General features: G+C 50.8%; 2 protein-coding genes across 2 annotated transcripts in view; one reads left to right on the forward strand and one right to left on the reverse strand.

The window, feature by feature from the left end:
• The window catches only part of IPPK (inositol-pentakisphosphate 2-kinase), a 67,046-nt gene extending 52,688 nt beyond the window's left edge, over nucleotides 1-14,358 (forward strand). The window contains exons 12-13 of the mRNA XM_070400953.1: nucleotides 10,943-11,022; nucleotides 13,208-14,358. Of these exons, the coding sequence (XP_070257054.1) occupies nucleotides 10,943-11,022; nucleotides 13,208-13,433 (306 nt within the window). The 3' untranslated portion in view covers nucleotides 13,434-14,358. The remainder of the gene's footprint in view (nucleotides 1-10,942; nucleotides 11,023-13,207) is intronic.
• A 5-nt stretch (nucleotides 14,359-14,363) lies between these two features.
• CENPP (centromere protein P) overlaps nucleotides 14,364-21,507 on the reverse strand; it is a 258,055-nt gene continuing 250,911 nt past the window's right edge. Inside the window, exons 6-8 of the mRNA XM_070400956.1 lie at nucleotides 16,314-16,393; nucleotides 15,332-15,423; nucleotides 14,364-15,015 (exon numbers count right to left, since the gene is read on the reverse strand). Of these exons, the coding sequence (XP_070257057.1) occupies nucleotides 14,843-15,015; nucleotides 15,332-15,423; nucleotides 16,314-16,393 (345 nt within the window). The 3' untranslated portion in view covers nucleotides 14,364-14,842. The remainder of the gene's footprint in view (nucleotides 15,016-15,331; nucleotides 15,424-16,313; nucleotides 16,394-21,507) is intronic.

Here is a 21,507-nt window from a genome sequence, read left to right on the forward strand (position 1 = left end):
ATGTAGCTCGCAAGCCACAGTTTGCCGACCACTGACCTAGAAGAAATGGACACATCCCTAGAAAAATACCAACTTCCAAAACTCAACCAGGAGGAATAAAAAAATCTGAATAGGCTGATAATTATGGAGGAAATTAAAGCAGTAACCAAAAAACTCCCAACAAACAAAAGCCCTGGACCAGACGGCTTCACAGGGGAGTTTTATCAAACATTCAAAGAAGAAATAAAACCTGTCTTCCTCAGACTATTCCAAAAAATTCAAGAGGTAGGAGCACTTCCAAGCTTTTTCTACGAATCCAGCATTACTCTAATCCCAAAACCAGATAAAGACAATACAAAGAGAATTACAGGCCAATGTCCCTCATGAACATGACTCCAAAATCCTCAACAAAATTCTAGCAAATCGAATCCAGAATTACATTAGAAAAATCATACACCATGACCAAATGGGATTTATTGCAGGGATGCAAGGATGGTACAATATCCACAAATCAATAAATGTGGAGAGAGAAACCAAGATGGCGGCATAGGTAAACACCGGAAATGGCTGCCTTGCACAGCAACTTCAAAAATACAACTAAAAGACAAAACGGACATCATCAAGAACCACAGGAAGGCTGGCTGAGTGGAAATTCTACAACTAGAAGGAAAGAGAAAAGCACACTGAGACTCAGAGGAGGTGAGAAAGTAAAGTGCAGAGGTAAGGAGGCGCACGTGGAAAGGGCTGGCAGTTGAAGATGCGGCACATGTGGAAAGGGCTGGATGTGGCGCACGTGGAAAGGGCTGGAAGCTGAGGACATGGTTGTCTTTTCAATCGGGAGGGAGTCTCAAGCTCCTGACTGCTCTGATGTCCAGTTCCGGTCGAGTCTCTGGGGACCCAGACTCATACAGGAGAAACTGGACTGTCTGGCATTGGTCGGAACTCGAGGGCAGCTTTCTCTCAGAGGTACTTGCAGCGATTACCAGGACACTGAGACATGGGGCCTCTTAGGGTAGGACTGAGGAGCAGCCATAGCTGCTTGCTCTGCCCTGTTGATCCCCAGTGACCCCGTCCCACCCAAGGTGTATGCAGAGGCTTTTGCATATGAAAGGCCTGGCCCTTTGCAATCTGAAAATTACCTAACAAACTGCAGCTGGGTCAGAGAAACCCAGAACTTCCAAAAGAAGGCCCAAGGCCCCACAGCAGCTTGCATTGCTTCACAGCTGGGCTCCTGCTGGGTAGCCTCAGGCAGAGGCTAAATTAGCACTTAGAGATCCAAGAGCCAGTGTACCCCGTGGTCAGAGTGGAACCATCCAGATTACAACTCCTCAGATCCATAAGGGACACACTCAGGGGGCAGACTCAGTGAGCACCAAAGCCCCACTGAAGCAAGTCTTGCCCCAGAAGGGTGTCTCCAGCACAGAAGTTCTCCCACTGCAGACACAGCTGACTCTCACAGTCAATTGGCCTGGAGGTCAATTCCTCCCAGTGATATCTACAACAATCAAGGCTTAAATACAACAAGACTGTGCACAAAGCCCACAAAGGGGTGCACCAAGAGTGTCCACCTCAGGTAATTGGGGAGGCTGAGCCACTGGGCCCTATAGGACACCTAGCACAGAAAGCCACTCTATCAACACAGGGAAGCTTAAAAAATGCGGAGACAAAGAAACAGGTCACAAATGACAGAAATGGAGAAAAGCAAACTACTGGATATAGAGTTCAAAACCACACTTTTAAGGTTTTTCAAGAATTTTCTAGAAACCGCCGATAAAATTAGTGAGACACTCAAGAAATCTAGTGAAACCCTCGACATTATGAAAAAGGACCAACTAGAAATTAACGATACACTGACTAAAATAAAGAATATTATACAGACTTCCAACAGCAGACTAGAGGATCGCAAGAATCAAGTCAAAGATTTGAAATACGAAGAAGCAAAGAACACCCAACCGGAAAAACAAAAAGAAAAAAGAATTCAAAATTATGAAGATAGTGTAAGGGCCTCTGGGACAACTTCAAACGTACCAACATCCGAATTATGGGGGTGCCAGAAGAAGAGAGAGAGCAAGATATTGAAAACCTATTTGAAGAAATAATGACAGAAAACTTCCCCTACCTGGTGAAAGAAATAGACTTAAAAGTCCAGGAAGCGCAGAGAACCCCAAACAAAAGGAATCCAAAGAGGACCACACCAAGACACATCATAATTAAAATGCCAAGAGCAAAAGACAAAGAGAGACTCTTAAAAGCAGCAAGAGAAAAAAAGTCAGTTACCTACAAGGGAGTACCCATACGACTGTCAGCTGACTTCTCAACAGAAACTATGCAGGCCAGAAGGGTGTGGCAAGAAATATTCAAAGTGATGAATACCAAGAACCTACAACCAAGATTACTTTATCCAGCAAAGCTATCATTCAGAATTGAAGGTCAGATAAAGAGCTTCACAGACAAGAAAAAGCTAAAGGAGTTCATCACCACCAAACCAGTATTATATGAAATGCTGAAAGGTACTCTTTAAGAAGAGGAAGAAGAAGAAAAAGGTAAAGATACAAATTATGAACAACAAATACACATTTATCAACAAGTGAATCTAAAAATAAGTGAATAAATAATCTAATGAACAGAATGAACTGGTGAATATAATGGAATCAGGGGCATAGAAAGGGAGTGGACTGACTATTCTGGGGTGGGCGGGAAGAGTGTGGGGGGTGCCGGAAGAGACTGGACAAAAAACGTACACCTTCGGATGAGGACAGTGGGGGGCGGGGGGGGGTAAGGGCAGAGGGTGGGGTGGGAACCGGGTGGAGGGGAGCTATGGGGAGAAAAAAGAGGAACAACTGTAATAATCTGAACAATAAAGGTTTAATAAAAATAAATGTGATACACCACATAAACAAACTGGGAGTTAAAAATCATATAATCATATGCATTGATGCAGAAAAAGCATTTGACAAAATCCAACACCCTTTCTTGATAAAAATTCTCAGCAAGGTGGGAATAGAAGGATCATACCTCAACATAATAAAAGCCATATATGACAAACCCACAGCCAACATCATACTCAATGGGCAAAAACTAAAAACATTTCCCTTAAGAACAGGAACAAGACAGGGATGCCCACTCTCACCACTCCTGTTCGACATAGTACTTGGTGTACTAGCCGTTGTGATCAGACAAGAAGAATAAATAAAAGGCATCCAAATTGGAAAAGAAGTAGTAAAACATGATATTTTCTATATACAATATAATGTTGCGGATGACATGATATTGTATAGAGAAAACCCTAAAGACTCCATCAAAAAACTACTAGACTTAATAAATGAATTCAGCAATGTAGCAGGATACAAAATTAACACCCAGAAGTCTATGGCTTTTCTATACACCAATAATGAACTCACAGAGAGAGAAATTTAAAAAGCAATCCCTGCCCTAACCGGTTTGCTCAGTGGAGAGAGCGTCAGCCTGCAGACTGAAGGGTCCCAGGTTCTACTCCGGTCAAGGGCACATACCTTGGTTGCGGGCACATACCCAGTAGGGGGTGTGCAGGAGGCAGTGGATCGATGTTTCTCTCTCATCGATGTTTCTAACTCTCTATCCCTCTCCCTTCCTATCTGTAAAAAATCAATAAAATATATTTTAAAAAATAAAATAAAATATATATATTTTATTGATTTTTTTTTAAAAGAGGGAGGGATAGTTAGAAACATCAATGAGAGAGAAACATCGATCAGCTGCCTCTTGCACACTCCCTACTGGGGATGTGCCCGCAACCAAGGTACATGCCCTTGACCGGAATCGAACCTGGGTCCCTTGAGTCCGCAGGCTGACGCTCTATCCACTGAGCCAAACCGGTTAGGGCAAATATATATATATATTTAAAAAGCAATCTCATTTACCATTGCACCAAAAAAAAATTAAGATACCTAGGAATAAACTTAACCAAGGAGACAAAGGACCTGTACTCAGAAAATTTCAGGACACTAAAAAAAAAAGAGATAGAGGAAGACATGAACAAATGGAAGAATATACCATGTTCATGGATTGGTAGAATCAACATCATTAAAATGTCCATACTACCCAAAGCAATCTATAAATTCAATGCAATCCCCATTAAAATACCAATGGCATACTTCAAAGACCTAGAAGAAATTCTCCAAAAATTCATCTGGAATAAAAGAAAGACCCCAAATAGCTGCAGCAATCTTGAAAAAGGAGAAAAATGTTGGAGGGATCACAATACCAGTTATCAAGCTATACTACAAAGCCACTGTTCTCAAAACTGCCTGGTACTGGTCCAAAAACAGACATATAGATCAATGGAACAAAACTGAGAACCAAGAAATCAACACAAGCCATTATGCTCAATTAATATTTGACAAAGGAGGCAAGAGCATACAATGGAGACAAGACAGTCTCTTCAATAAATGGTGTTGGGAAAATTGGACAGATATATGCAAAAAAATGAAACTAGACCACCAACTTACATCATACACAAAAATATACTCAAAATGGATAAAGGATTTAAACGTAAGATGGAAACCATAAAAATCTTAGAAGAAGCCATAGGCAGCAAAATAGCAGACATTTGTCGTAGCAATATCTTTACCGATACAGCTCCTAGGGTAATGGAAACTAAAGAGAAAACAAACAAATGGGACTACATCAAAAATAAAAAGTTTCTGCACAGCAAAAGAAACCATCAACAAAACACAAGAAAGCCCACTGCATGGGAGAACATATTTGCCAATGTTATCTCTGATAAGGGTTTAATCTCCAACATTTACAGGGAACTCATACAACTTAACAAAAGGAAGATAAATAATCCAATAAAAAAATGGGCAAAGGACCTAAATAGACACTTTTTGAAAGAGGACATTCAGAAAGCCAAGAGACATATGAAAACATGCTCAAAGTCACTAATCATCCGAGAGATGCAAATCAAAACAACAATGAGGTACCATCTCACAGCTGTCAGAATGGCTATCATCAACAAATCAACAAACGACAAGTGCTGGAGAGGATGTGGAAAAACAGGAACTCTCGTGCACTGCTGGTGGGAGTGCAGACTGGTGCAGCCATTGTGGAAAACAGTATGGCGTTTCCGCAATAAATTAAAAGTGGAACTGCCATTTGACCCAGTACTACCACTTCTAGGAATATATCTCAAGAAAACAGAAACACCAATCAGAAAGGATATATGCATCCCTATGTTCATAGCAGCAAAATTTACAATGGCTAAGATCTGGAAACAGCCTAAATGTCCATCAGCAGATGAGTGGTTTAAAAAACAGTGGTACATCTACACAATGGAATACTACACTGCTGTAAAAAAGAAGGAATTCTTACCATTTGCAATAGCATGGATGGAACTGGAGAGCATTATGCTAAGTGAAATAAGCCAGTCAGTGAAAGATAAATACCTCATGATCTTACTCATTTGTGGAATATAAAGAACATTATAAACTGTTGAACAAAAATAGAGGCAAAGAAGCATCAAACAGAGTGTCAAAATACAGCAGGAAGGTAGGGGATGCGGGGGGTAAGAGATCAAACGAAGGACTTGTATGCATGCATATAAACACAACCAACAGACATAAGACACTTGTGTGAGTGGGGGTGGGGTGTGAGGGCAAGTGCCGGGGGTAGGGGAGGCCAGAGGGAGGTCAATGCGAGGGGAAAAAGAGACCTATATACTACTATTTGTAATACCTTAAAAATATATATATACATACACACACACACACACAGACTCTAGTGGCCCGGTGCACGAAATTCGTACACATTAAAAGGGGATTAATTAGAGGAAATATTTTAATATTGCTATTTGCCCTTTCTCCATAATAGAAATGTTAGAGATGAAAGAAAATTAGTAATATGTATATGAAAATCTTCCTCCTGGCCAAGGCCGGTTTTGCTCAGTGGATAGAGCGTCTGCCTGTGGACTGAAGGGTCCCGGGTTCGATTCCGGTTGGGGGCGTGTGCCTGGGTTGCGGGCACATCCCCAGTGGGGAGTGTGCAGGAGGCGGCTGATCGATGTTTCTCTCTCATTGATGTTTCTGACTCTCTGTCTCTCTCCCTTCCTCTGTGAAGGATCAATGAAATATATTTTAAAAAAAAAAGAAAATCTTCCTCCTGTCAGAGTCTGGGGCGCACCTCGGGACGCAGAGTCAAGTCCCCGCCCACCCACGTGTGCCTCAAAATCGAATGAGACCCAGACCCGGCCAGCCCCACCCCTATTGGGTGATAGCCAGATCCGGCCAGCCCCACCCCCATTGGACTAGACCCAGACCCGGCCAGCCCCACCCCCATTGGACTAGATCCATACTTGGCTGGTCCCATCCTTGTCAAGCCCCACTGGGCGGGGGACGTAGCCTCAGGTCTCCTGGCCCAGCTCTGGGGTGGGGGGCGTGGCCTGAGGTCCCCCAGCCCGGGCCAGGGCGGGGGGTGCACCTTGAGATCCCCTGTGAAGCCCCGCTTGGGGGGGATGCGGCCTGAGATCCCCTGTCAAGCCCCACCAGATGGGGGGCGTGACCTTAGTTCCCCCATCAAGCCCTGCTGAGCGGGGGGTGGGGCGCAGCCTCAGGTCCCCCATCAAGCCCTGCTGGGAGGGTTGCAGCCTGAGGTCCCCCAGCCCAGCACTGGGGCAGGGGGACGCACCTTGAGGTCTCCTGTCAAGTTCCACCAGGCAGAGAGCGCAGCCTCAGGTCCCTGCTGATTACTCATTAAGGCTCGTTATGGGAACTCAGCCTCCCCTGTGGGTGCAGCCATCTTGTGTTACAGAAACCCCCACTCCGCTGTGGGAGGCATCTTTGTGGTGAAGTGACGGTCAATGTTCATAGTCCCTCTTTATTATATAGGAGATATATATATATATATACTAGAGGCCTAGGGGGGGCGAAGGGGGCTCCTCAGTCTGGCCTGCACCCTCTCCAATCCGGGACCCCTTGGGGAATGTCCGATTGCCGGTTTGTGCCCAAACTTTTAACAGATGACAGCTCCATTGTTGTTTCTTTCTTTTCATGCTTAAACCCATTGGAATTAGTAGGTATTCAAAGTGTGTATACATTTTGGGGGGACACCCTGTATATCTCTAGTCAGCAGTGAAAGGAAGCAATGCGGATTTGGAACCCCCAGTCCGGGAACCTCTCTCACTCCCCCCATGTCTCCCCACTTCACTTTCCACCTTCGCGGGCAGCGGGAGAATCAATGTTTTCTCTCATTAACTCGGAAAAGCACATCCTGTCACCTGCTGCCTGGCAGGAGTGCGCTAGGCCCCACGGGAGCGAGGCTCAGTCAGGGCAGCCTTCGCTCATGGGCACCAGCACCCAAAGTACACGTTCCTCCTCTGCAGTCGCCCCAACTATCCCACCGTTTCACTGAGAGGACGGAACTCCTCGCCTCCTCTGGGTTCCCGATCTTGAACGCTGACTGAAGGCACCTCAGTGAGGACCCCCTGCACCCACCAGGTGTGTCTGTCTGCACCTGCTCCTGCCTCAGCACCTGCATTAACTCCCCAGAGGTGATCTTGTCGCTGCACTGGCCTCCGTGGGAACAGGGCGTCACCACTCTGCCCTCTCACTGTTATCTCACAGGCGCCCACCCCCAGCACCCAGAACACCCAGACTCTCTCCAAAGGACATGAGCGTGCCGGAGGGGACGTGTGCACGTCCTGTGGGGAATGTAGGCATGCTGGGTTTGATGGAAGTGCGGCAGAGGGGCGGGGGGAACGTGCGCACCACATCCAGGACTGTTGCAGGTGCGCGTGGATGACAGTGCACTGGGGGACGTTCGCACACCAGGGGGGAGGAGAGGATGTGCGCACCGGAGGCTTTGCAGATCCACAAACACCCATGGCACGGCCAGCAGGGCGGCAATCTGGCCCGCTACGGTGGCTGTCCCTGCGATCGCGCACCTTCTGGGCCAGCAGGCGGGACTTGTGCAGCCACTCCTCGGCGCTGATGGCCTGCAGGCCCTGCTTCAGCTCGGCCGCAGGCTCCACTTGGCACGCTCACGGCTCCCGCTGCTGCCATGTGGGGAGTATAGGCCGCCCTCTGCCGGCCCGCCTCCCCTGCCCAGAGGCTCTCCACACGCACATCCTCTCCTCCTCCCCTGGCATGCGAACGTCCCCCAGCGCACTGTCACCCACACTCGAATGTAGTCTAATTTACCTGTGCACGTGCGCTGCCCACCAGCCCAGAGCAGCCGGGGCCAGACTCTCCTCGCCTGCGCACGCTGCCTACCGGCCCGGAGCACACTTCCCACCGGCCCAGAGCAGCCGGGGCGCCTGCATGCTGCCCACAGGCCCTCCGCAGGCGGGGCGGAATGCCTGCATCGTCGCCATGGCAAGCATCCTGGCCCGGCCGCCGCCATCTTTGTCATGAAGTGACCCTCAATTTGCATATTTTCTCCTTATTGGCTGTGGGCACCATCTTTGTTGTGGAGTGCTGGTTAATTTGCATATTACTCTTTTATTGGATAGGATAAAAGATGCAGCATTTTGGAAACTAACTCAAAGAGGGGGTTCATCATGCTTATTGTCCCCAGAGCCCTGGAGGTTGGTTAAAAGTGCCCATTGGCCAATCCTCCCACATTGTCACCGCGCCCCTTCCTGGGCAGAAAAGACCCAAATGTCTTTGTGTCCCTGGTCCCACACTGCTCCCTCCCTGGCCTTTCAAAGCAGATGTTTTTGATACTTTGTCCAGCTTTTTCTAGTTGACCTCAGTGGTTGGTGCCAGTTACAGTCCAGCAGTACTCGAAGGGTAAGCCCAGCCCTCTCATTCTATGTCAGATACTGGTATACATACATATTTATAGTTTTGTCCATCTGATGAGTAAAAACTATTTCACTGTTATAATTTGCATTTCCTTGATTATTAATAAGGTTTAACAAGTTTTCAGGTATTTTTTGGCTATATTTCTTTTTCAATTTATTTGGTCCCCATCTTTTTGGGGTTCTTTTCTTTTTCCATATTGAACTAGCACTTTTTATATTCTTGATGTTGATCACCTGTTATATGTTGCAAATATTTTCTCCCATTCTTTCACGGGTCTTTTACATTCATTATGACTAGATCATATAAAATATTTTAATTTTTAGGTATTCAAATCTTTTAGTCTTTTATGGCTTCTGAGTTTTATGTCTTCTAGATCAGGACATGCTAAATATTTTGTACTTTGTTTTTCATACGTATCTCTTAGGAATTCTTTGGACGTCATTTGTTATGTACTTTGTGAAATACCCATTTCTTAGCGAAATGAATAGTGTCAGGAGAGGAGCTCCTTTTTCATTCTACTTGTAAACTCTAGGTTTCCGCAGGCCCGGACCGGCAGTCAGTAGGCCTGCGTGCCCGCACAGCCTGGCTTGGGCAGGTAGACCGGGGAGGTTTCTCAGGGTGGGTCCTCTGGGTGAGAGACAGGGGAGTGGCTAACGGGACAGGTCTGTCACCACAAACCAGCCTGTGAGAACATGGAAGGCCCACTTCATGTTTTGTAACTAGTTCATTTTTGTAAAAGTGAGAGCTATTCAAATTAAACATTCAAATGATATAGGAAAGTCAAAAGGGACAGAATGTCCCAAAGTCCACCTGGAGGCAGCCCTCTCTGGGGATCTCTCTGTGTCTTTAACACATGTGAGCACACGCGGCTTTACAAGTCAGACCCTGCACACCTCGTGCGTGTGGTCTGCGTGGCAGCCCTGCAGGTGCTCCCGGCCGGTGTGCACACATCCACGTGGGCTGCAGCCGGTGTTGAGCTTAAGCTGCAGAGCCGAGGCTGGTGTCGTAGGGCCCTGTCATCGCCCAGCCGGGCTTTGTGTCTGCATCCATCCAAGACCCGAGCCTGCCTCCCGTGGGGCTGGCGTGACGGAACGCAGCTTGGAGACCCTGTCTGCAGCATCCTGCCAGGGGTCTGCACAGCCTGCGGGGTGAGAGGGCCCGAGGCGTGTCCTGCTGACAGGCTGCCTGTGGGGGACGCTGCACTCCCTCCTGAGGTTGGAGGGATGTCAGTGGCCGGCACAGCAGGCGCTGAGGCCACCTACCGCTCTTTCTTCTAAGGCCTGTGGCTGCCTTGCTGAAGACGAATCCCGGGTTCGGAATCAGGGTCCAAACCCCGCTGGCTGGAGGGGCGAGGGCAGGCTTGGCCCGCCGCTTCCTTCCTCCCTGGTCCCTCTTGCTGTGGTTCTCCCTGGTGTTTGCGGAGGTCTTGCTACTCTTTTCCAGTAGATGGCGCTGCATCGCAAGGTTTTTTTACCTCTGTGGTCTCCCGGAGGTGAGCCTCCGAGGCTTCCCTAAGATGGCACCGCTCTGCTGCTTGGGGGTAGGGTTTGTTTTGCCCTCACTGTAATGGCCGCCCCTGACCTCCGTGGGGTCCCCCCCAAGTACCCCTCTTGGGAAGCAGTCACAGATGGAAACCAGTTCTACTGCAGTAGCTCTTGGCTTCCAGATCATACGCTCCTGGACCCGGTGCCAAGGGCCACCGGAGGCGAGTTTGTGGAGTCCAAGCGGCAGCAGGGCTCTGGTTCTGTTTCTCTGTCTGAAACCCCACTGCTGGCCCGACAGTGGGAAGCTGCAGGGCAGAAGCCTTGCTCTGCCAGGCGTCTGCTGGCTCTGTCCCTGTTTGTTTCCTCGCCACTCGCCCTGCTGGGCTGCCCTTCCCCACCCCCAGCAGCTCTCTGTTCCTCCCTCTCCCAGCCGGCCACCTGGGCTTTCCTCCCCTCTGGCCTCCCTGCCTCCCGGCTGCCCACCTGAAGCTGTTTCGGTGGCGGGTCTCAGGCGTGTCTGTGTTGAGCAGGGTTTCTCGGTTGACTTACAGTTGGGTAACTTGTTGAAATTTCAGGGGGAGAACAAGGTGCACCCTCACGCTGCCACTCCTCCAGTCACCCCTGCAGCTTGTTCCCCCCAAGCTCCGGGGCTGGTTCCCAGACTCCCAGAGGAGGTGCCAGCTGCCCTCTCCTTGCCCGCAGGTGCAGCAGTACCGGGTGGCCATGACGGCGAAGGACTGCTCCATCATGATCGCGCTCTCCCCCTGCCTGCAGGACGCCAGGTGAGGGCCCGTGCCTGGCGCTCTGGCCGGACCGGATTTTGTGGATTGAGAAGAGGGTTTTCCCACATTTAGAGATCACAGAAGGTTGTAATTCGCTATAAAAAGGCATGGAGAATAATTTTAAAAGATTGTTCTATTAAACTGAAGGTTATTATACCATTTTCTAAGAAAATACTCTAAGGACTTAGAAGCAGTTTGGATACTGTGTGCAAATTCCTTTCTCTCAAAGAAGCCCGCTGCTGCCACGGCCAGGGGCCTGAGGAGCTGTTGCCCTGGTGTAGTCTGGCCTCGGTCAGGTGACACCTGCAAGCTGGGCGCAGTCTACTTCCATCTGTAGCATCGTCCTGAGACCCCGTCGTCACCCTGCCTCCTCCCGGCCACTTTTAGGAATTTAGGATCAACCTGCGAACCTTCTTAGTCACAGATGGTGTCGTCAGCATTGCTCTCGGGGCGCCAGCCCCCAGTGTCTGCGGAACATCCTCGTTCTGGCCGGGGCGCCTGGCACTGGCTGCCGCCAGGTTTTCTGCTTTTGACCTAACATCCCCAGGAGGCCCACTGCCGGATAGGCTCTGAGCTGTCCGTTTCCTGGTCAGGAAACATGGAGGGACATTTATAGGGTAAAACTGAAATACAGAAAAAGATGGTTCTGTTTGGTTGAAAACCACCATTATCCCCAAAGAAGAGGCCACAGTGCTTAGCTATGAGGACTCCATTGGCTGGATTAGCTGGTGCTGCATGAGAGGAAACCAGAGATGCTACGTTCTCCCACCCGCCTGACGCAAGGGTACAGTCGGGGAACAGAAATTACCCTCATAAAAACGCATGGACAGGAGCCAGGTCACGTGTCCAGAAAGTTCTGAAACGTGGGCACCAGTCTCAGCCCAGGGTGGGCAGGGTTAGGTGTCAGGAGCCATGCCCTGGACTCCTGGGGACCTTCTGGCAGACAAAGGGTCTGAGTTTTCATGAGGCGGCCCTGCTCCCATGCTCCCAGCAGCTGGTGATGGGCTCACCTCATCTTGGTGCTGGTTCTGAAGGGAGAAATGGAGTGTCCTTGAAACTGTGTAGTTCTGTCCAGGCCCAGCTGCTCTGAGCTCGGGGCTTGAGACCCTGGGAGGAGATGGAAGCAAGCCCTTGACGTGCAGATGTGTTCCCTGCTGTGTGGGGGAGGTGGGAATGGGGGGTGGGCGGGGGGGAGGTTTTGCTAAGAACCCGCAGGAGCCCAGGTCGCTGTCCTGTCAGCTGGGTCTCGAGTAGGAATGAGTCAGAGTTCAGGCCGATCAGCATTGTCTGCACAGGAGCCTGCTCGCTGCTCCCTGCTCAGGCAGAACTTTCGAAATGGGTGTTTTGTTTGTTTGAATTGTTTTTTTAAGGTGCTACTTTTATCATTTTTTAATATACATATATTTAAAATATCTATTTATTGATTTCAGAGAGGGAGAGATTGCAACATCAGTGATGAGAAAGAATCATTGATTGGCTGCCTCCTGCATGCCCCCTACTGGGGATCGAGCCCGCAGCCCAGGACCTCCTGGTTCATAGGTTGACTTGTTTTTTGATGATTTCTAGCTAGTAGTTCAGCCTGGGGAGAGCACGGCTCCTGACCGATGCCCTGCAGCCGCATGAACTCATCTCACGCCCGTGCCAGTCACCCTGCTGCCGACTGTGCCCTGAGCGTGCTCCACAGCAGCCTGAGCACAAGTTCAGACTCAGTCTCGGGTCTTCAAGTACAAGTCATTGTCCACAGAGCGTTCAGCCTGTGACTTCTGATATTTAGAAAAACTAAGCACCAAGAGACAGAACACAAAACACTGCAGACTGAGTCAAGAATAAGCCCGCAGGCAGCTGTGAGCGAGCAGAAAGGAGCGGGGAGTCTGCTCCCAGCACGTCATCATCCACTTGGCTGTTGAGTGGCCAGATCTTCCTGCTCTTTCTTAGGTTTCGTAATAGTTGGCCCAGCATTCGCTTCTTCCTCTGGGATAGGGGGAATGTCACAAATATCCTAGTAATTTGTTTTCCATCTTTCTGCACATTAACCCTTTCTTACCTGGGCACTAGCGGGTCTCACAGCAGAAGCTTCGAGCGCTGTGCACACCACGGACAGACGGGATGCATGTAGGCACAAGAATGGGTGCTCTTTGTGAGCAAGGAGAGGGTTGGGAGCGCTGACATTGTTTTGTATTTTCAGCTCTGATCAGAGGCCTGTGGTCCCTGCATCGCGGTCCAGGTTTGCCTTCTCCGTGTCTGTGCTGGACCTTGACCTCAAGCCCTACGAGAGCATCCCGCATCAGTACAGACTGGATGGCAAGATCGTCAACTACTACTCGAAGGCTGTGCACGCCAAAGACGCCGCCCCGGTGTCAGCCAGGTTCAAGGAGAGCGAAGACTGCACCTTAGTTCTCCATAAGGTCTAGCTTTTCTCCTGTGGTGTCTTGAAACTTGAACATGGGATGTGAAGGTTGAACGATAGCGCTTTGTGGTGGGTGACTGGCTGTGAATGTTGTTGCTTTCTAACCACTGTTCGGGGGCTGCTGCTGGGATGCAGGATGGAGGCCCCTCCCAGGGCAGGCGGGCCAGGGGGGCTGTGCATTGTGTCCTGGCGCCTCGGGCAGCTTCCTTCCTACCCAAGGCTCATGTCTAACCTCTAATGCAAACGCCTGATTGTAAGACCCAACGTTTGGATCTCCTACCACCAGGCTCTTAGCACACGGAACACGGACTGTCATGTAGATCTTACAATTTGGCCTTTTAAGAAAACAGGGATCCTACTGGAACTTCCTCAGCTGAGTGGCCAGCCACACGCCAATCAGCACAGGCCTGTGGCTCCTGCAGGTGAGGGCACAGTGCAGACGGCCACCATTCTGCGTGGGATCAGCAGGGGCCACGGGACTCAGGTTGGGCAAACACCATCACGTGAGCACCAACTCCTTTCCTTTCCTTTGAGTGACGCCGCTCTGAACTGTGGGGAGGCGCCAGCCGGTGCCTCTGCCCTGGGCCTCCCTCGGGTGCTGGGCCGCCTCTGCAGGGATGCCGCCCGCTGGTGCAAGAGGAGTGGCCCTGCTGGCACCCCGGGCTCTTGGTGGGGCTCCCCAGGTGCCAGGCTGCTGTGAACACGCGAGTCCTGGTGGCAGGTTCACTCCATGGTCGGTTGTACAGGCTGATTATTTATAGCATCGTTTTGAGGGATTAATAAAGGCTCATTGTAATATATTATAATGTTAGTGAAACCGTGGAATTATATGAAAATGCTACATGAAATATAAGGAGAATATTTTGCTGATTGTAAATTTTTGTGGGGAAATTTTGTGATAATTTGAGAATTACACTTGTTTGAATTACGCCAGTTTTTCTAGAATTTATTCTTTAATTCTGTCATAACATTTACTTCTGTACTCAGAGGGTCGGAAAGATACTCAAGTGCTGCCCATCTTCTCCTGTTAGTGTGGGGGCAGGAGGCATTAGACTCCACCTGCTGGACGCGCGTGGAGCTGGGGCTCACGGGTGGGACAGAGGGGGGCGGGGGGGGGGGAGGGGGGGACGGCCCAGGCCTATGGGGGACAGTGCGTCTCGCTGTCCCACTGCAGGTTGAAGTGCAGACTTGCTGTTTTGGGTCAAGAAGAGTGCGTGTCAGGACTGGCTGAGGGGAGGGGAGAGCCTCCCGGGGGTGGAGGGGGCACAGCTGCTCCTCGTGTGTCAGGCTTTTCATTTTGTGTTTAAACAGCTGCGTGTGTTTTTTATGACCTGACAGTTGATAGATCATGTGTCACCACTGCACAGACATGTGCTGAGGGTGTGGTTTCTAAGTCGGCAGCAGCCAATGTTTCTATTCAGTAACATCCCAGGCCCCTGGCGGTGGTGGGTGGGCACCGGGGCTTCCCTCCACGCAGAGCAGCCTCAGCAGGCTCTCCAGAGCCGCTTCGATGCCCAGCAGGCCCAGCAGGGCCCGGAAGTGGAGAGGAGCAGCTGCGACTGCTCCCTTCCGGTCCAGCTCCAGGGCTGTAAGGAGAACACACTGGGTCAGAAACACACCGGCAGAGACCCTGCCCACCTCCCCTGTTGCTGTTGTGTCAGCCGTCAGCGCAGCCCAACCCGCAGGCACAACCCCCTCCCCACACTGTGCAGCAGCCCAGGAGGCCTGGGGCGCAGTGCCTCCACAGGTGCTTTTGGAGTGATTATTGATCAGAATATTTTTTAAAATGACATAAAAAGTACACTGAGATTTTCAGCCTTTGATTGTTGCCATGTGAACCAGGTGAAATCAGTGGGTGTCCCTGCTGGGCACTAAGACTGCAGAGCCCGCTGGCCTGCCTACCTCGCTGTGGCACTTGGGTGAGAAGATCCAGCTTCGGCAAAACCTTCCCTTCTTCATCTATGTGCATCCTCCAGACGATGACCAGCTCAACCCTGAAAGAGGTCAGAACCGCCCCCAGGTGCCGTGGGAAGGAGGCCCCGCCCAACGCAGGCGCTGCCCCAGCTGAGCTGAGCTGGCCCCCTCTTAGACACTCACCCACCCACAGGGTCAGTCCTGGACACACAGCGCCGTGGCCAGGAAGGCCTCAGGAAGGTGCTGTTGTACCCACTAACACTAGGATGACAGTACAAGCGAAGTACAGGACGTGGAACAACAGGAACTTACACTTTCCTGTGGGAAATAAGTTGGTAAACTACTTTGAAAAGAATCTGGTGGTAACAGAAAGCTGAGTCTACGCTATGGCCCAAGGGTTGCATGTCTAGGCATATGCCCAGAGAAGCTGTGTCCGCATGGGCCCAGGACATGGACAGGTTAGACATGGTGGGAAGCAGTGAATAACCCAGATGCTCTAAGGGACACATTCGCCCAGCAGAGTGCAAGCTGACATGGCCTCCAGCCACAGGCTCCAGCTGTGAGGGATGGACACGTTCCCTTACTACGGGGCGAGTCCCAGCAGCCTGCATAATTGTGAGGCTTGAAAACAAACCCAAACCTCGGCAGGCACTCATGCCAGTCCCCAGGCCCTCCCACCCCGGCAGATCCGCGCCCCCAGGTGCCCAGCGGAGTGAAGGCCAGGTGGTCCTCCCTCCCTCAGAGCTTGCTGACCCCTGTCCCCGATCCCTCTTCACCCACATGCCCCTCCTCTTCTGCCGCCGTCGGTGGGTGTGCACCTGTTAGGGCGCCACAGACGTTTCTCAAGGTGTCGGCAGCTCGCATTTGCCCTCTACATTTGTAATCCTTGTTTTCACCAGGAAATACCATCTGGTTGCAGGGAAGGGACTTGGCGAGCAAGGAAGCCCGAGCCCACGGGCTGTGCACTCACCCTGGCTGGCTGGCGCTGCGGATGCTCATGCAGCTGGAGGAGGCCCCCTCGGGGAGCTGCACAGCCGCGGGGTACTTCTCCTGGGGGAGAAGAAAATTAACTATTTTTAAATCATTTTTTATTTTTCAATTACAGTTGACAATATTATATTAGTTTCCGGTGTACACCCAGTGATTAGACGTCACATACCTAAGTGATCATCCCAATAAATCACGTACCCATTTGACACAGTTATTACAATATTATTGACTATGTGAACGTTACATTCCAGGGACTATTCTGTAACAGCCAATTTGTGCATCTTAATCCTTTCACCTTTTTCACCGGGCCCCCAGCCCATTGCAACAAACTGTTCTCTGTATCTATCATTGTGTTTCTGTTCTGCTTGTTCATTTATTTTGTTGTGTGTTTTTTTAGATTCAATTGTTGATAGATATGTATTTATTGCCATTTTATTGTTCATATTTTTAAAATCTTCTTTTCTTCTTCAAGACCCTTTAACATTTCACATTATACTGGTTGGTGGTGATGAACTCCTTTAGCTTTTTCTTGTCTGTGAAGCTCTTTATCTGTCCTTTGATTCCAAATGATAGCTTTGTTGGGTAGAGTAATCTTGATTGTAGGTTCTTGCTTTTCATCACTTTTAATATTTCCTGCCACTCCGTCCTGACCACAAAGTTTCTGTTGAGAAATCAGCTGATATTCGTATGGGAGCTCCCTTGTAGGTAACTAACTGCTTTTCTCTTGGTGCTTTTAAGATTCTCTCTTTTTAACCTTTGGCCTTTAAATTATGATGTGTCTTGGTGTGGGTCTCTTTGGGTTCATCTTGTTTGGGACTCCGCTTCCTGGACTTGTAAGTCTATTTCCTTCACCAGGTTAGGGAAGTTTTCTGTCATTATTTCTTCAGATAGGTTTTCAATTTCTTGCTCCCTCTCCTCTCCTTCCAGCACCACTGTAATGTGAATGTTGGTATGCTTGAAGTTGTCCCAGAGTCTTCTTACACTATCTTCATGTTTTTGGATTTCTTTTTCTTTTTCTTTTTGCTCTTCTGATTGGGAGTTTTTTGCTTTCTGATATTCCAAATTGCTGATTTGATTCTCTGCTTTATCTGCTTTACAGTTGACTCCCTGTAAGTTATTCATTTCAGTTAGTGCCTCCTTCATTTCTGGTTGTTGTTTTTTTTATGGTTTCCCTGTCTTCTTTTTAATACTGTTAAACTTGTAAGTTCATTGAGCATCCTTGTAACCAGTGTGTTGAACTCTGCATCTAGTAGATTACTTGTCTCGATTTTGTCTAGTTTTTTTCCTGGAGTTTGTTGTTTTATTTGGGATATGTTTCTTTGTGTCCTCATTTTGGCAGCCTTCCTGTGTTTGTTTCCATGTATTAGGTAGAGCTGCTACATCTCCCATGCTTGGTAGAGTGGCCTAATGTAGGGTCCAGCGGCACAGCCTCCCCTCCAACCCATTGGGCTGTGTACACCCTCCTGTTGTAGTCGAACCTGGATTGCTGTTGGCACATTAATGGCAGGGATTTACCTTCAGGCCGATGGCTGCTATCAGTGACCACAGACCACAGGATCAGCTGTCCAGGGGCCCACCCCACAGAGCAGGACTTACTTCAGCAGGGCTCTGGTGCTCACTGAGTTTTCCCCTTGAGTGTGTTGCTTGTGGAGGTGGTTGAGCGGTGCTTCAATGTGGTCTGAAGCTGTCCACTGAGTGCGCTGACTCTGGGGCCTCCTAGGGCATCCAGGCCAAGATCAACACCATCTGTGTTCTGTCTGGGGCCATTTGGCATGAGCTACAAAGCGATTTGCAGATGGCTGCTCCTTGTGCTGGGCTTGGATGTGCCTAGGAGAAGCCAAGCTATGAACCAAGGCTGGCTGCTGCTACTACCAGGCCTGTGGCCACTTAGCAAGAAGTCCATAGCATGCTGAGACCAAATGCTGCTTGTTTGAAGGATTTTAGTTGAGTCTGAAGCCTGAGCCAGGACAGAGTTCATTGGTATGGAAGAGCCACTGCAAACAGCTTGCGTGGGCCTCAGGGAATTCTCCATGGTGAGGCGAACAGTGTAAGCCAGGCTGATGGAATTGATGGAATCTAAGATATGGCACCCATCTGCTGGCTCTGTGGGGTGAGGGCTCAGTGACTTCTGCCAGCACTTTTATCTGGGAGAAAACTGCCCTCCCCCCAGTTCCTTCCCTGATGCCAGACAATGTAGTTGCTCCTGTATGGCCCTGCGGCTGTTCAAGCTGCTGCCCCAGTGCTAGAGCTCAGAAGGAATGAGTCTGAGTAAGTCTGTGTGCTAGCCCTTTAAGAGGAGCTGCCTGGGTCTCCAGCAGCTTTCATGTGACTCAGCCACAAACCCCACTGGTTTTTACAGCCCAGAGTTACAGGGATTAATCTTCCCAGCACTGGAACCCTGGGCTAAGGGGTCTGGTATGGGGCTGGGACACCTTGTTCCTCAGGGGGACCTCCCAGTTTTATCGGCCACACATGGGTGTGGGACCAGCTCATTCTGCAGTGACTCTGCCTCTCCTACTAGTCTTGATGTGGCTGCTCCTTTAAATCCCTAGTTGTAGGACTTCCATTCAGCCAGATTTCAGGCAGTTCTGAATGATGGTGGTTCTGTGGTTTAGAAGCCCCCTTATCATTTTTCCACGAGCAATCTGTGGGGCACAAGGATGCTGACCCAGGGGACTGGAAAGAAGTGGGAAACCCCTGTGAGGCGTCTCACCACTCCGAAAACCTAAGTTTCTGACATGCCAGCCCCTCATCCAGCACGCGGCATCTAGGTGCCCTGGCCACGGCGCCCGCACTCCTGCCTTCTGTGCTCCCTGGCACTGTGTTCTAGATCTTTCCACAGCCACGAGACCTCCAGGCTGCCTCACTATCAACCCCCCAAGGTGAACATGTTACAGAAATTTCATTCTGATTCCTCCCGCCCTCGGAGCAGAGGCAGCCCCTCCGCCTGTCCTGCGGAGGATGGGCAGGCGGCCCCGGGGGGGCCCTGACAGCAGCACCCGACTCCCCATGGTGACTCTGCCCGACACCACAGGGCAGTGTTCCCTGCCAGCTTCCTCGCTGTAAGACGACTGCTTTTCTCTCAGCTTTATTTTTTTTATTTTTATTTTTTAAATATATTTTATTGATTTCTTACAGAGAGGAAGGGAGAGGGATAGAGAGTTAGAAACATCGATGAGAGAGAAACATCGATCAGCTGCTTCCTGCACACTCCCCACTGGGTATGTGCCTGCAACCAAGGTACATGCCCTTGACCGGAATCGAACCTGGGACCCTTGAGTCCGCAGGCCGACGCTCTATCCACTGAGCCAAACCGGTTAGGGCTTCTCTCAGCTTTAAAAGCCTTTCACACTAAGGCCTGTGGGCTGGCTGCCCACACAGTGGACACCCCCACCCCGTCCATCCTCACACTGGCTAGCACCTTGTGCGCACCCCCCCCCGCATGGCAGTGACCGTGGGCACTCGGCTTCTGCGAGGCAGGGCCACCCGGTCTCCCGCCGGCCTGTCTCCCCAGGCACGGGGCCGGCTGTGCGGGAAATGTGGTCTGCAAGTCAGCAGCTTCCCAATGAGGCTGTGTCCCATTTTAAAGTGAAAAGTGCTCTCTCTCAAACAGGAAGGTGGCGTGGGCCTCCCCCATCTCCAGGCTCACAGACTCTCCTGTCAGTTCCTAGCCGTGCAGTGGCTGCTGCCTGCTGTTTGCAGCCGGCCCAGGCCCTTCGGGACAGGGCGGGCCAAGGAGGCAGCAGCTGTGAGTGGGAAGAGCAGCCTGTATCCCTGCTTCCTGTGACTGTGTTGGAATTAACACAATGGCGAGGCTGACTCTCCGGCCACCAGCACAATAGTGCTGTGCTGTCCCCACAGAGGGACTGCCTGGGTGTCTGCAGGGACAGACTGCAGTCGGGGTGTGGTGAGCAGGCCCCACAGGGAGTCCCAGCTCACAGGGCCTGCTTTGGAAAGACACCTCCTGGTGCAGAAATGGGCACCTAAGCTGTGCCCAGACCCAGGCCCAGCTGTGGGGCCGCTCTGAGCCTCCTGGAGGGACAGGGAGGTGCTTGGTCTGGAAGCCTGAGGACCCCAAGAAGGGGCAGGGGCCAGAAAAGCAGGGGGGCGGGGGGCGGGGAAAGGATGGGGTCTTCCTGAGGCCCAGGGATCTGGGGACAGGTCCTGTGGGGACAAAGATGGAGCTGTTCCAGCAGGAGGCCAGTGCTCCCAGCCCGCAGCCTGTGTGTGAAAGACGCTGACGGGCAGAACATGTGCAAACACCAAGCTGTCTGACCACATGCTGGGCGGGCCTGGTTTATGTTACAGACAATTTCTAATCTCAGCGGAGCAGTTTCATAGGAAAGTTTATACCTAAGTGTTCTAAGTGGAAAGTGCTGGCTGGCTTTTAAACCTCAAGCTCTTCTAAGTGAATAACAACTGCATGAGGAACGCTGGGAGAACGCGTGGGTGAGGCCTGGCTCCAGGCTGAGCTGCTGCGGCCTGTGGCCTGGGCCGGCGCCAGCGCGGGGCGGGCAGCACAAGGGCTGTGGGCAGGGCCTCCACGCAGGCCTCGCGGTCTCTCCAGGCCTTCTCATGAGCAAAAGGAGGGTTTAGATTAGAAGCTTTCACTAAAAATAAATTGTGCTCCCTTTAGTTTAGTTTAGTTTTAAACATCAAAAAGGAAAAGCGGACACTAGGAAGAGGTCAGGCATCCCTGTGTTTCCGGAGAGCGTGGGGGTTGTGGGCAAAGCTCCCTGCAGGACCCATGATGTCACCCCGTCCGCCCAGCCTCACTCGTGTGCCTGGTGGCCTCTGATCTGACCGAGACAACCGCAGAGAGGAGGGCGGCAGATGCCGGCTGCAAAGGGGGTCCCAGCAACAGAAGGGCGGGGCTTGGAGGGAGGAGGCAGAGAAGTTGTATGAACGATACCGCTGGTCAGGGTGGAGCTCGCTCAACGGCAGCGGGAACTTCCCTATCGCTGTGCTGACGCTCATGACAGGGACCTGGTCCCCCGAGAAAGGGCGAAGGCACAGGTTTTGCTGAGGCAGAGGCCTGGCCAGCGCTCTGTCCCTCCTACCCCCACCACCTGGGCTCCCGCAGGACGCGGCCCAGCGGGGATTCAGGATGCCCTTATTCAGTCACACGCCTGGGGTTTGCTTGCACAGACTCTCCTGGTGGTTAGGAGAGAGAT

Source organism: Myotis yumanensis, unplaced genomic scaffold (genome assembly GCF_028538775.1).
Source record: "Myotis yumanensis isolate MYYU_CA2020_CCGP unplaced genomic scaffold, mMyoYum1.0.hap1 SCAF_21, whole genome shotgun sequence".
NCBI lineage: Eukaryota > Metazoa > Chordata > Mammalia > Chiroptera > Vespertilionidae > Myotis > Myotis yumanensis.